General features: G+C 34.7%; 1 protein-coding gene across 4 annotated transcripts in view; it reads right to left on the bottom strand.

Moving 5' to 3' along the window:
* SUGCT (succinyl-CoA:glutarate-CoA transferase) overlaps window positions 1–16462 on the bottom strand; it is a 314684-nt gene that overhangs the window by 39612 nt on the left and 258610 nt on the right. For all 4 annotated transcript variants that reach the window (XM_071429808.1, XM_071429806.1, XM_071429805.1 and 1 more), the window contains one exon: window positions 11217–11280. In XM_071429808.1, the coding sequence (XP_071285909.1) occupies window positions 11217–11280 (64 nt within the window). The remainder of the gene's footprint in view (window positions 1–11216; window positions 11281–16462) is intronic.

Raw genomic sequence — 16462 nt, forward strand, 5'->3', positions numbered from 1 at the left:
TAGTCTCATTTTTTTGCCAATAGATGCAATAGCATTAGAAAATATAATTTATGTCATATCCTGTATGGTGAGTGGTTATATGAGAGTGTAATCTGGTGCACATCTTAGTAATCTGTTTTTTTTTTCCTATTATATAGCTCTCTTCACATAGATGTGAATCCATTTGGTCAGCCTACGTTTGGTCAGCCTACCTGGGGTTTTATTGTAGGCTGAACGTTACCAGTGGAAGAAGACAACTTGTGAGTGAATTTTATATTCATTGTATCTTAAAATTCAGGGCAAAATTGTTTGCTCAACCAGCATGTCTCATTATTTCACAGTTTCAGTATTTAGGAAAGACTGGTAATACGAGACCTGTGGAAGACACCAATCTATAATCAAAAGTCTTAAGTCTTTCAAAGGCTGAGTTGTACACCAATAATATCTGCACCCAGAAATAACTCTGGAATTAAGTACAATCACATTCCTGCCTGAATCAGTGTCTTTGGGTAGGTATTCTTAGTTAACTAGCTAAAAACTGCTAGGAAGCAGAAATCAGCTATTATCCCAGTATGATGAGCAAACCAAAACACAGTCCTTCCTCTCCAAAGTGCGGTTCACATGTCCTGGTTACTAGGAACAGAGCTTCTTTCTTTTTACAAGATAGGAGATGGTAATAGTTACATTATTCAAATATAAAACTAAATCTTGAACTACTAAAAAAGTCTTCTGCTAAGGACATTAAGCACAAGAAGACAGAAATTTCCTAAATTATGATTGAGCTTTCAATCTTATATCTTGGCTTTTTAAAGAGCCTCTACAAATTGATCCTTTTAATATTTCTGTGTAATTATCAGTCACTATATTACAAAGTGTACCATGGATTGGAATCTTTCATTTTGTTTTGCATATATTAGGTTCCCTATTTTACAGTACTTTTCAGTTGATTACCTAGAGTAAATTTAGAAAAATGATATGACAAAGCTCCAAATAGAGTCTTCAAAAAAGAGAAAAGCACTTTTACTAAGGACACGTCTTACTGCAAAGAAGACTGCATTTGTTTAATTCATTCATCCTGAGTTTTAAAATTATCCGCAATTTACTAAGGCATTTAACATCAACAATGTATTTACAACAAATCATCAGAGCATGTAAGTTCCCTGATTGTACCCAATATATGAAATCTGGTTTATAAATAAATAATTATTTTTTGCCTGGCTGTCAAATTATTTTTTCTTGGATATCAAAGGTAAGTAAAATTACCAATAAATACTGTTCAAAGGCAAGCAGATAAAAATTCAGTATGATACCAAGGATTACCTTTGTTTTCAATTACAATAATTTTCTTTCTTATACAAGATTTTGTTTAAAAAATGTTTATACACTAAACAAAAAATATTCATATTTCTGAATTTTCTGAATAACCTCTACTTATAAATTATATGCACTGTAATGACCTAATTCTTCTCTTTCTACAGTTTAACACCAAACAACCGCCTTGGGTTGTCAAGTGTAGAAGAGTTTATAATATATTCACATGTGATATACCCGTGTAATGAATACTTATGTTACTGAATATTATTATATTTCATTGTAACTGGTACAGTATAGGACTAAGTTCAAAGAGGAAGATAAGACTTTAGACTTATAGCTTCTAAATACAATCAATGAAACATTTTGATTCATATCTGTGTACACTTGGGGAAATGAATACCAATCTATGAAAATACCTGAAAATGAGAAGTATATGCTGTGCCTTAAAATATAGCACCTGAGTGAAAACTTCCTACTTTAAAAAAAAATACCAAAACCAAAACAAATACAAAAATGTAAAAGTAAAAAAGTAAATGCAAATTCATGGAAATGATAATATTACCTCAGGGATATTGTTGTGGGTGATGCTGCTTTGAGTGGTAAGCTTTCTAGCAGTGAGAATCTGAAAGTCATATTAAAGTAGTAAACAAGGTATTGCCTTCTTTCTTGAAGTCAGTTGGAAGGATGATTCCAAGGTATCACCACACTAACTAACATTTTGAAAAGCTTAAAATCTGTCAGAATAGTAACTCTTAGAAGGTAAATGGCTTAACTGGAAGACACCAAGGTAGTTGACTACTCCACCAATTCACTGTTTTCCTGCAGTAGGTTTCTCTACATTGTCATTCTTACAAAAGTGCTTGAAGTGCATGTTAAAGTGGTCTCTGGCAGTCTAACACTGCTACACAGCCATGTCAAAACTACATTTTACCCATGTATTCTCCCAACACTTTTAGAGGCAGTAGAAGCTAGAGCAAGGTAACTGAATCTACAAGGAGCAAAAGAACAGGTCAGCATTTCTGATGTTTTTTTCTCAGGAAATCCAAGCAAAAATGGGGAGTAGAAAAGTAAACTATTAAGCCCTACATTCAGTATGGAGATAAAACAACTACTAAATTATACAGTGGGGACATTGATTTGTGATTACAGAGGAAGGTAGAAAGTAAAACTTCCCTTTCAGAAACTACAACATAAGTCCTCATTCCAGCCTTTTAAGAAGGTACCAAAGGTAAATACTACCAAGACAATTCTGTAGCACTTTTTAAAAATTTTCTGTCCCCCTAGGTATGAGCAAATGTGAAAACTAATATGCTTCAAATTAAAGGAGAGTTTTCATCATAGATTCACTTATATACGGATCTATCTCATAATCAAAGCAATGTAGCTTAATTTTTAGCACTAATCTTCTGATTTCTTTAGAATACTATTAAATTGCTATAAGCCTATACAAGCTTGCATGTCTGTATCTGGGCTCGAAATAGCAGATGTGTGCATGAAGTTACGTGTCCTATAAATTGGATGATGGGAATTGGGTATTAGTGCATCATCAGCCTTAAAACTTTGTTTGCCTCACATGTTTATAAATTGTTCTGCCTGTTTTCACAAATGGGCCTCATTTTCTGTTCCTTGTGATGTTTCTAAAAACAGTCGGCAAAGAATATTAAAAAGCTTGTTCTAATCTGCAAACTTCTGCTTCATTTCATCTCTACATCTAGTTGAAAACCGATGAGGAACACTCCACAATTTTTTTTTTGTCCTGCCAAAGGTACAATCTCTAAATAACTTTAATTAAAAGCAATAGACTCACAATAAATTTCAAAATTCATTAAGTTATCAACTCCATTTGATAGATCATTTATTTGCTTTTTATATGGGTAATCTGCTTTTATTTTCTCTGTTCAGTCTAGTTTCAGAGACCCAAAACAGGGATTCTGTGTTTTCTTAGTGAATTCTGTTCTGTACCTTAACAGACTCTGTGTCAGGGATATTTTTCTAATCAGGTCTTGACTCAATGCCTAGTGTTTAAACAGACCCTGGATTAAGCTAGTTCTCATCTATTCTGTCTAGGGTAAAATATTTTGCACACTACGTTAGGATGGACAAGCTATTTTTATTTGCATAAAAAAATGTTTATGCTAGCAAAAAAAAGTCAACATTTGAATCAAATTTGGTGACCAATAGCAGATAAATAAAAGTAAAGTAGCAGATAAATAAAAGTAAACAAAGTCTGGTAAAAAAATAAAAGGAACATCTAGTCATAAAACATTTGGAAAACTTCTTGGGAATTTCTTTCTCTCCCAGAATCACAAAAGAGTTCCAAAATAGTTTGCAAAATGGCAGTGGGCAAAAGAGGTGGCAGCAATACATTATTTTTGATAGCTCAAATTATTGAGGCATTGTTTAGAATATTCAAGACTCGGGTCAAAATCACCATTTTAGTTTTTGATTTTGATGTAATATGGCATTAATTTCTGGACTGGACTTTATTAGCAAGAGTGGTAAGTATAAGGAAGGGGAACAAAAATAATTTCAAGTTCACATTGACTCAAAGGACTTAAATATTCCCTACTTCAGGAGTTATAGATAAATTAACTAATGTACAACAGGTACACTCTATCTACTGATGGCTGGCTCTAAGCAACTGAACAACTAAGCTGACTGTATAAGCCTTATTTTGCCCCTTATTTCTATCTGATGATTCTTTTAATAAACTACAAGGAAAAATAGCATCAAATGTCACAAAATATTACATTATATATATATATATATATATATATATATATATATATATATATATTATAATTTGGAAAAAATATTAGTTAATTGTGAATTCTATTATCTCAACCATTTGCATGAAGAAGTGAGAAACAAAATTTCATGGTCTAAAAGACTTGCCCAGAGTCAGTCAGGAAGTTTGCAATGCACTCTATACAACTGCAGTTTTTCCTGTATATATACAGTACATAGACTGCAATAAAAAAACCAGAGTTACAAAACTGTAAGTGCACTGTACTTACAGAGAGGACCTGAAAAGATCTGGGCAATTTACCCTATATAGTTTGTCAAAAAGTTATCTAAATAAAATTTTGGTCATGTAAGTACTTTCATGGTACAAAAAATATTTAAACCTCATGAAAGACACAAAAAACATATAATTTCTGTATTAAACTGAAGATATAGGGTTTTTAATAATTAATCAGGCCTTTAAAGACAGATATTTGGCATTTATTTGCCAAATTCTCCATCTCTTGAGGACTTCTGAAAAAGACAATCTATAGTCAAAAATATGTGAAAGAGTTAAATTGATGATACTCCATGATCAATGTGATAAAAAGGCAAAGCACATGACCTAATGGCCAGTGCTGACCACAAAATTGTTCAGTCTAGATTCACAGAAAACAGTGTAAGTTCAATCACTCTTACCATGATGGGAAGGCAGGGCTTGGGTCAAGATGATATAAAGGAAACACAAATGAGGATTAGTCTACTCAGTATCTTAGGGATTAAGTAAAATTTTCTGGATGTTTAAAACATATTCTTACATTTAATGAAACCAACCCTTTTTTAACTGACAGTAGATTCCTTTTCTTATCCAATAATTATTAAAGATCATAAAGATATATGAAAAATGTATGTGTGTTGAAGTAATTTGGCTGTTTTACAACACACCTGAGGCATGCAGACATATCTTTTTAATCACACACCCTGAACTGTGTGAGCACCTGGCTGTGCTTGTTACAGAGTGAGGGTAAAGAAACTACTTTCTAAGTTATTGTTATTTATAAAGAAAGAAGTGGGAAACACATTCAAACAGAAGAAAAAACTACATCATTTTAGACAAAGTTGAATTTTAGGACAATGACATTGGTGGAAAACTCATTAATTTATTTGGCTATTCAGTCAATACTTCACCTTTCACCCCCTCCCTCCCCCACGTGACAGCAATGAGTTAGTCTTGAGTTAATGCTTCATCAGAATTATGTCCAGTTTAAAGAAAATCCTAGTATAGCTTAGGACACATGGAAGAAAATGTAAAGAAAATATTCTCCAGTAACTAGAAGTATTATTACCCATCAACACTTAATACCTCAACCACAGCTTTACTTGACTTATTATGGACAAAGCAGAAAAATGTCGCCATTTGTCCTCTGAAAAATTTTTATTTTTCCTCCCTATATGGCAGTGCCAGATCCTGGAAAAATATACAATAAAATAAAAACAACTTTGCAAGATCCTAAAGACCAACAAAGAAACCTAGGGTGTGATGAGAGAAGAGTCTGGCTCAGAGACCTTGAATAGCAGTTCTGAAGAGCCATTGCTTGAGTGACCCAGTCAGTACTGGTCCCAGTCAGTACTGATACTCAGTTACTTTGAGACTGATGGAAAAGTCTTCCACTGCTTCTTAATTCCCTCCAACAACCGAAGACCTAGAACTGGGTACGAAATAGCTGCCTTTTCTTCCTAAAAACAACTTTAAAATATTAACTGTGGCACTAAGACCATTCCTAAAGGTATAACAAGTTTTAAAATATGTGGTAGAGAAATACTGTGGAAACATATGACAGAGGAGCAAAAATGTTAAAAGGTTTGTTATTAATGTTTTACTTTAAAATTATTCTTAAAAGATTCCAAATTAAAGCATCATTCATTAAAAAGATGCACTAGCCTTTCTACATAATCCTGAAGCCAATAACATATTCCTTGCCATTCCCACCATCTCTTTTCTGCTTTTGCAATCAGTGTGAATATACTGTTTATATATTTATTAATTTTTTAAAGAACTTTGAGGATAGCTAGTTGAGCTGTCATACATTATTTGTGTAAGTTCCTGTAATGGTCATGGACTCCTCAAAATTGAAATCAGCTCTGTGAATGTAAAAGACATAAATAGTCAGCCCTGATGACTAAAAAAGACAAATGAGGTCATGGTAATGCTGGTGAAACTGTTTGTCTCCAATGTACCATAAACAGTGAAGTGAAATTAAAATTTTTCAATCAACCATGCATGTGCATAACCATGTGTGTGTTTGCCTGTCTGTGTGTGTTTGCCTGCATGTGCATAACCATGCGCATTGGTTATGCACATGCAGGCAAACACAGACAGGCACACACAAATATGAAAAAACACCTGATGAGAAGCAGATAGAATCAGAATTTCAAGCAAAGGATGTTGAAAAAATTGTTGAGATTTTTTATGCTGTTGCTGTTGTTATATTGAAGGATCTCCTAGCTGCAGGAAATAATGGATTGGAGTACAGACTTCCTTAATTTCCTGCAAACTTCCTCCATGTGGAAGTCACTTTTCTCTGCTTTATAGACCTACTGAAGCTTCCTATACTAGACTCACAGTAAATGGTCAAAAAAATAGCATGTATCACTTACAGCCATATTTGCTCCCTGTATTGAAACGCTCAGATCAAATACATAGACACAACACTGTTTCCTTAACTATAACTAGTCTTCCACATACATGAAGAAAATAGGTATAAATATATACATAATAAATCAAAATAAATATTTAAAATAACAGAGTTTTCCCAAGAAATTCCTTCCCTGAGCAATTAAAGTAGTTTTCAATTATTAACCAAGATCCAAAACACTGCAAACAATTAGTTTGGTAAGACACAAAGTGATTTGTCCAAGGTTAAGGAAGAAATCTGTGGCACAATAGGGAAGTCCTATTAGATTTCTTGCCTCTTTGTCTTATTCTTTAAAACCATTCTTCTAAGAGATTGATAGCAATTAGTCTCCATGGAACCATGACACCATTTCATGAATCACACACAACAGGAAAAGCCTACCTCTGAAAAAAAATTCTTTCCTGTTTCAGTAGTATATTTGTAATGCACAGTGACAGGAGAAGACCGGAAAAAGGGACATTTCTCCTGAGTGGGTTGATTAATTAATGTAAGTTGCCTGAATTCAGTCCAAGAAATCTATGTCAAGGAGGAATCCTGCACTGTTTTTCCTAACTGAGCTTGCAATAGTCCCCCAAAAACTTTATATCAAGAGCACAGAAGGAAATTATGAAGCCAGGTATGAGATTGGCCTTTCTGAGCAATAAAGTCATCCTTGATGCATATCATGGGCCAAAGGAGAGGCATTGTGTTTGTCAACTCAGGAAATGGGGATGAGAAGAACATACAACATAAACATAATCAAAACTAAGAATATTTGTTTTGTCTGGAAGAGGTGATTTACACAACTTCAACAGTTATATTGCTTCCTGTTTGATCAGAGATGATTCCAAAGTCTAGGCTTATATCCAAATCCCCAGTTTGCTAAGGCTTAGAAGGGGTCAGAAATTAAATTTAGTTCACAAAGGTTCCTGCAAGTTAATAAATTCTAAAAAGGTTAGTTTGTTAGGGACAGCTGAATACATAGTGGTTTTCTCATTAAAAAAATAAGATAACAAACATTGTTTTGACGTTAAAAACCACCAGCCTTTAAAAGTCAACATTAGAGACTAGATAATGCAGAAGCTGGAGTATTATTATCTGAGTTTCCCAAATCACATAAGGGGACTGTAATTGAAAAGGTTTGGGAAAGACTATATTTCATCAATTAGTTCTTTTCTATGTACTCAGTATGGGTTGGGAGCACCCATTATGCTCCATATTGGCACTCAGAATACTCAGTGGCTTCCAGAAATCCACGTACTACCACTCTTTGTAAAATCTATTACTCATTGGCAAAGTAGTTCAAGACTAACCCAGATGCTAAAACTTCTTGAAATTTTGACCCTTCACTTACCTGTAGTGTCTCTGTGCCATCCAGTATCATCTGAAATCTGGCACTGTATAAAACACTTTTTTTTTGTCCCTGAGAGTATACTTTCTGTGCTCTACATTTCTCATGCCCTACAATCAGATGAACCAGTTCTGGCAAGAATGACTCAAACAGGGCTCTCTCACAGTGTCGCACCTACTATATAACAAGTATATATAGTGTATATAACATTCTATATGACAAGTGTATGTATATGTCAGTTCAAGAACAACATCATTACATGAAAGTACAGAATTATATAGGTGAAACATTATCCTAAAGAAACCACTGAACTACCACAGAACCATATCTTTCTTCAGAATGTTTTCACAATCTTTTATAGAGTCACTCTAAGACACAGTGAACTCTCTTTTTCACATTTGTTCTTGGAGATACCTTGATAGTAGTAACAGCATTGCGATCTATTTGTGCATAGACATTTTTCATGAGTACTTGAAAGATGCAAGGTTGCTTGCTTTCTTACCATAAAGATACATGCTGAAAAGAAAAATTACTAGAAAAATGTTTTTTGTAGTACAATTTCTCCCATCACCCTATAATGCACTTATCAGCATACAGTATAATTTACACTGGGAATCACAAAAACGGCAATGGGGAAAGTGAGGAAATAACCAAATTCAATAACCATATCAAAAGATATTTAAGCAGAGGAGGAGTATTAATTACCAATTCCAACCTTAAAAATGTAGCCAACACTAATGTCAATGGCAAAATCCATTTCAAGCTGCAAGATCTCCAAAGGAGGACTCATACACAGATTTGAATCAACTCTCAAACTGGGGACATGTCTGGAGAAGGACTACTGCAAATCAATATGCTGGACACAGAGGCCACCTGTGATACTTGGAGCTGAAATCTGCCAGCATGGCCCACTTAATTTGTGCCTGTCACTGCACTCACAACTTTATTTGGCAGCAAAAGTCAGACCTCTATCAAGAGCCTCAAGTGTGATGTCCAATTCAATTACTAAAGGACACATTAAAATCTAGCTATATGGTTAAGACATAACAGCAATCTCTTTTTATTTTGGGATTAGAATCTCCCCAGTCCCTTAAAAGAAAAACATTTTCAGCCTATTCAGTTTCAACATTCACATTAATAACTTATTTTTCCTTAATAAGCAATCCTGAGACAGAAACTAAGAGCTTAGTAAACTTGTTCTCTACCAAATACAAGATATTAAAATATAACCACATTAAAAAAACCCCAAAACTTTCTATTTCTTAACTGTCATTGAGAAGAAATTATCTACTATAGGTTTTCTTTGCACACTCTTCCCTGTACTCTTCAGACATATCATTAAGTAGGACAAATCCAGGGTACTTCCATTACCTATCATCAACAGTGGCCAAATTCACTTTAGTTTTGGGACAGTGTAATGCACTGTCTTTCCAGAGATATCAATAGGTCCATTCTGCTCACACTGAATAAGTGTTCTTCCCCCTTTCCTCCCCTGCGTCTCCCCTCCTTATCCTCCCATGCCAGGAAAGGAAGGAATTCTACTTTTCCTGCTCAAATATCCAATAATCATTTCAGCCATCTGTTTCAATACAAGAAACTCTTCATAGAAGTCCATCTAAATGGCAAACCATTAGAGACTAAGATGATTTATTTTAGTTTAGTGCAGTGTCACTAGTTTAATAAAATAAAAAAATTACTAAGGATTTGGGAAGTACTATGGCTTACCTATGTAAAAACTCACTCTCTTGCCAATACATTCTATCGCTGCTGACAGACATTAGAACATTCCTTTCATCTCTTTCCTCTTCTTGCAGTTTAAGCTATCCCCTTAAGGAGTATTTGCTTTCTCTAAGATAGATTATAAATTGTATGCAACATGAAAACCTTACACACTTCCTCTACCATCTGTAAGGCTTTTATTTCTACTTCTTAAAAAAGAATTAACTCAAAAACCTTTTATTGGTCTTTTCATTTTGGGTAAATAAACCAGGATTACTTTTCTGTAAGAAAATTATTTTAAAAAGGATAGTTATTTCCAGATATGTGCATCTAAATTAGAAAAGCATTTTTCAATACAGCCAACCAAACACTGAAATCTAGTGAGACCAAATGTGGAATGCAAACTGTGATAAAGAGCAAATATGGAGCATACACATCCACACACACAAACACCCCCTCTATCCATGAAGAAAACATGATCTAATACAGGATTGGTTTATTTCAAATAATTCTTTCTGCATCCCAGTGTGATTTCAGGATGTGAATATAAAGATAAATTTTATGGGCCAAATTCTTCCTAACACTACATGTGCTTAAGTCAACTGAAATTGATTACAACTGGATGCAGTGTCAGAGGATGGAACTGGCACAGAAAATCACAATGTAAGGAGAAGTTCTTATAAAACTAGACATGACATAGTGCTTTGAATGAAGGAAGAAACAATTCTCAATGTGGCCTGGGAGAAAGAAAAGCAGAGAGAAGCAAAAATTTGCCCCTTTAGCTAACAGGTTATCAGATAAGGATCAATTATCAAAACCAAGCCAACTGCAAGATGTTCATAATGGCTGTGGTTGAACCTAACTCCATTACATAACAAGTCTAATGGAAGGAAAGCTACACAAGTTCCTGGTCCATTTAGAGCTGTAAAGAGAAGGGACTAGTTCATTACTTTTGTATATACTTCTGTATTTTTGGAAGTTCAAAATAGTTATTTAAGACTTCATTATGGCAGAGCTTCATTAAGCATTCAGTAAAAATTTCCCTCCTCTTTTGTCTTTTTTTTTTTTTTTCTTTTAAACAGAAATGTCCCTAAAAGAAGCCTGGGTAACTTGTAAAATCAAACTAAATCAAAACCAGATTCACATATTCACGTAGATTATTTAGCAGTAACATTTCTAGCAGTGGGAATTTGCAAATATTATCAAATTGATATTCATGTTATGACAACTGACCGATGAAAACCAGAAGCTATTCTGACAAACATTTTAACCCATTTTTCTGCTACTGGAATGACTATTCCATCAATGGAATGACTATCTGACAAATGTCAGCCTTTTTAAACTTTTATTCATTTGAGTGAAATGTGAAGATGCGTCATGTCCTCAGCTGAGCTCCAGAACCACTCAGGATGTCATGTAGCATTTAATACAGCAAAAAGGATTAAACATCTAACCTGGAACAGCTATCTTCCCAGCTGTTGGATGATTCATTTCCATCACAAGTCCATTGTGCAGTACCTAGGAAAACAAAACAAAACAAAACAAAACAAAACATGTACGTAATATAAAATACAATCAGTTCCTAAACTCAAGAGGAAAAAAAGAGATAAACATTATCATGTTCTTTCACAGACTCTCTGAAAATACAAGGAGCTATAACACAAGCAGTCTGTTTAATGTGAAGGAAAAAAGCTTTGATGTTTGACACTACTTTATATTCATGCAGCTAAATAAAAGCTTTACTAAGACTGCACGTGTCTAACATATCTTTAAGCTCTTAGAGTCATCATCAAACAAAGTGAGCTACAAGCATGTTATACTTTCAACCACCAACAGACAGCTGGTACCAACACAGAATGACTATTAAAACCTTCACACCCTTTCATATTAACCTTCAGTATGTACTAACGGTCTATATATAAACTATGTTCTCTTGTTTGTTTTTGCACTGCTAGTTTTGAGCTGGTGATGGATCATACTGTGAAATGCTGTGTTCATAACTTTTACAGACATTTTGGAAAGACTAAATAATTTTGATGTTTCTTCTATTCTTTTGAGTGGGTATGCCATGCTTCAGGCCCTGTGTATATCTATATGGGGTGATTATTCATCACAATTTTCAGATCCTTGTTATTAACTTCACCCAGAAAACAATGTGTGATACCAAAATTGTTAAGAAACAGAGAAAAAGATATCTATAATAGCAAACTTACTGCTCTTATTTATATAGTTCTGCACTAAAAGCCACTAAACAATATTTATAATTTCTTTACCTATTATTCTTCCATCCTTGTAATATTGTTACCTTAATCATATAATCAGAATTATTAAAAAAAAAAAGATAGGCACCCACTAGGCAATTATTTTCATATCCAATGTAACAAGTCTAGAATGTCTTGCCAAATGTATCAGGTATAGAAAATGAAACATGGGAAAAGCCTTTTAAGTGATCATCTATCTATTCACCTCGTACCGTGAACAACACAGCAACCTTGACTATTAATGACAAGTCTTGGTCTAATTAATCTTTAAAATTTCAAGTTAATAAGATGAGAATTTTCTTATGTAGTCTGCACCTTGTTCTGCATTTTTATTACTAGAAATTTTTCTCCTGATACATAATCTAAGTGTCTGACTATTAAACATCTTTATTCTTGTATTTTCCCCAAATGAACAGAGAAAACTAATCACTATCATCTTTATAACATTATTTTATGTACTGGAAGATTGTAATCACATCCTTCCCCAGTCTGTTCTTTTCTAGACTAAACAAAACTAATTCCTTTGACCATTCTTTCCAGGTCAAATTTTGTGAACCCTTTATCTGTGCAGAATAGAGTGCTTAAAAAATTCCTATTCCTGAACAGGTGGTGTCAAAAGGTCAGGTCGGCTTTCTCTTAGCTCGTGGGATGAACCTGTTTAGCTGACATTTAGAAATCCAGATATTTCCAATAATAGATGCTGGTGGAACAATGTCTCTTTACTGGTCTAATTGCTTGGCAGTATATCAAATCATTAGTTCTATTTCTATTTCAGAAGGTTAAAGGCAGTTTTAGTAGATATTCAAGTGAGACATCCAGAATTATTTTTCCAAATGACAGAATTAGAAAATATAATTGCTTTTTTAATTCATATTTAGAATCTTTCCACTAATGCCCCTAATCAAACACTATTGACAGTTTGGCCTCCTTTCTCCACAATTTATTTACACGAGCTTGCTTTATGCATTTAATTGATTATTTGGGACCTGAATGCAAGAAAATACACTTATTTGAACTTGAAATCCACAACACGTTGAGGTGAACAAGCAGTTCTCTAGATAGCAAGTTAAAGCATGTACCTAAAAGCATGTACCCAGTTGTTTAAAGAAAAGTATACAAATTGTCTAGCAGCTACTCAGGACTCCAGAAAAATCATGATTTTCTCTGTTCTGAGTCTCTAAATTCTTCTTCTCATATGACAGACCTAAATTTCTTTTGAGGTACTTTTTGCTTAGACTCAAATTCCAGATCCCTTTTCTTTACAGAATCAACTACAAAACCCCTGAAGTATCTTTGAGGATCACCACTACTTCTTTTAAAAGTATTGCTTAAGATGCAGTCAAGCTTCCTTATTATTTTTATTATTAGTACAGTGTTGAATTTTCCTCTCAGATATATTTTTTACTCAAAACACTGACATTTCTATTAATCTTATTTTCTACAGTAATTAAGCCTATATTGATATATTCAGTACCAACTTTTGTTTTGAAGAAAACAATCACCAAGAAATGACTGGTCAAGAACTGTGGATGTTTTTCCTACATCAGCAGCACTGTTTAAAATAACTGGGCAATTTCCCATTCCATTCATTGCACTATTAGGACTCTCAAAAACAAATTGATAAAAAGCTTCACCAATTCTCATGTGCATTCTTCAAAAACATGAAGGATTACTGCAACGTTCACATCCTTTACCATCAAGGACAAGGAAAACCAGAGGAAAAGGTAAGAAACACAACTCAATGGTTTTCTCCTCCATTGTCTTGTATAGCTGAAATGGTCATGATATTTCTGATGTGGTAGAGCCCTCTACTGTGTCTGTATTCACCTGAGCTCATAATAAGGAACTGATGAACCAAGAGAATGTAAAAGATGATGGCAATCAATAGATCAATTTTTTTTTTCCATATGGGTTATTTTGCAGGGTAGAAATACTATATGGTCTATTACCACATGAGATTTTCTGAATCAAACAATGTTTGGGAGGCATTTTACAGTGAGATCACCATAAAGAAATCAGAAGCACAGTCTTCAGTCTTTCAGTAAAAATCTTTTCATATGTACCAGGAACAGTGTGGCCAGCAGCATGGTGAGGCTGTACCTTGAGTTCTACGTCCAGTTCTGGGCCCCTCAATTTAGGAAGGACATTGAGGTACTGGAATGAGTCTAGAAATGGGCAGCAAGGCTGATAAAGGATCTGGAACATAAACCCTGTGAGAAGCAGCTGAGGGAGCTGGGGTTGTCAATCCTGGAGATAAGACCTATAACTACCTGAAAAGAGGATGCAGTCAGGTGAGGGTTGGCCTCTTCTCCCAGGCAGCCAGTGACAGGAGAAGAGGGCAGTCTCAAGCTGCTCCAGGAGAGATTTAGGCTGGACATTAGGATGTATTTCTTCAAAGAAAGGGTGATCAGATATTGACACGGGCTGCCCAGGGAGGTGGTGGAGCCACTGCCCCTGGAGGTGTTTAAGGAAAGACTGACTCTGATATAGTTGATGTGATGGTCTTCAGACTTATGATCTCAGAGGTCTTTTTCAACCTAATTGATTGATTCTGTGACACCATTTTATTTTATTCCAAATACAGACATCACTTCTGATGATGCATGTAACTAACCACCCATAACAACATGGTTCCTCTTAAAACTGCCAGCAAAGTTTCAAATCTACCTATTTCAATTCTACCTAAGGTAAGCCTGCAAATCCCTACCAAAGGAGATACTGGCATCAGAAACATATCAAACCGTGTAGCTCCCACCCCCTTCCTTCCCTGATTCAAATTTTAAAAGTTCTATGTAATGTGGAGCTATGCACTCAACATATGCATTTGTTCAGGTACTACTCTTTCACAGATTGATCTAGAGTTTAGTGAAAAGGATTTTAAGGGCCACAAAGGAAATGATGTAACCAATTTCCCCATATTTCTGTAGCCACAAGATAGCTGGCTGTTGGTAAATGAAATTACCACTCGTGCCTCCAAACCACAAAAAAGTAATAATAGTTTTCCCTGTACATGCTGAACAGAGAGCAACGGCCATAATCACCCCCTGAAAAAGTAACAGCACATGTGAAGAAAATGCCATCTTGGAATTGCATCCCACATACTGAAAGTACCCCTTTCCAAATAAAAATATGTCAAGTCATTTGAAATTTGGAAGGGATATTAAATATATCCCCATCTGATGCCTGGTTCTGCTTGACTTTGGATTCCTAGAATGTTGTTGCACAACAGAATGGTTTGCATGTCAGCATGTTTCCCCTCCACTTTTTTTTCCAAAGCAGAAATCCCAATATATTCAAATTGTGTTGCAAAGTTTGTCCTTCATCACTAATAACTTTACTATTCTTCTTTCCAAACACAGTTTCTAATATGCAAGGATCACTTAGAGAAGGTATTAGCTCTCTACTATATATATATATCTAAGTATTGTATTAATTAATCACATGTATCTCCACTTTACCTATATCTCATATTTGAAGCTTTTTACCATTTCATGAGACAACATAATTTAAAGAAAGGTTGCTTTCTTAACAAATTTGTGAATTAATAAAATCTCGCTTTGTTGTTTCTGATTGCCTATGAATTTACCTCTTTTCTCCCATTGCCTTATTCTGACAATGTGAAGACTGTATGTTAGAGTCTCTAAGGTCCCTAACACCCTGTCTGTGATACTATATGAATACACACAGGAAAATCACAGTTCATTGGAATGTCCCTGTTTTCTACTGCTGCTTTCTTCTAGGCCAGTGTCTTACAGACTGTCTCCCTCACCAAACTTGTTGGGTTTGTGCATGTGAGGTGATGGCTTTGACAAAGTTCTTCTTTTGTCATATCCTTATAGCTATTTGCTACTATATGCTATAGGCAAAATTACTTTTTATTGACATCCCTGGGGATGGCCTTTTGAGGCCCGATGCATACATCTTTCTCCTGATCCACGCCACATTATTTAAATACTTTTTTCTGCTACATCTCTTGTTCTACTACAGAACACTTCACCTAGATTCCCTCTTGGTTGTCAGAATTTAATTTCCTTACTTTTTTATCTTTTGTCTAAAGAGCTTTTATATCGTCTAGACTAATCACGGTTCTACAAACTAGCTACTGGCTCTTCAGTATTGAATTTAGGTTTTACAGTAGCCATTACTTTAATCAAAAATGGTGCATTCTGATACAGGAGTTAAGAGTTTCTTACCTGCATTCTGCTAAGTCACTTATATCCGGAATTCCATTTGCATATTCTAGAACTAAACATTTCAAAAGGCAATCACTGAGAGTGATAAGAAATTGCGTCCCTTACACTCTATCCCAATGTTACCTTTGACCAGCTGAAGGCAGGTGAATTCACCCATTATTACTACTTCATTAGGCTTAGAGGATTCTTTTATATCCTCCAACATTTTGGACTCAATATCTGTTTCCTGATTAGAAGGCTCAACAG

This window comes from Agelaius tricolor, unplaced genomic scaffold (genome assembly GCF_023055355.1).
Source record: "Agelaius tricolor isolate 1412-34295 unplaced genomic scaffold, bAgeTri1.0.p SCAF_6, whole genome shotgun sequence".
NCBI classification, from domain to species: Eukaryota; Metazoa; Chordata; class Aves; order Passeriformes; family Icteridae; genus Agelaius; species Agelaius tricolor.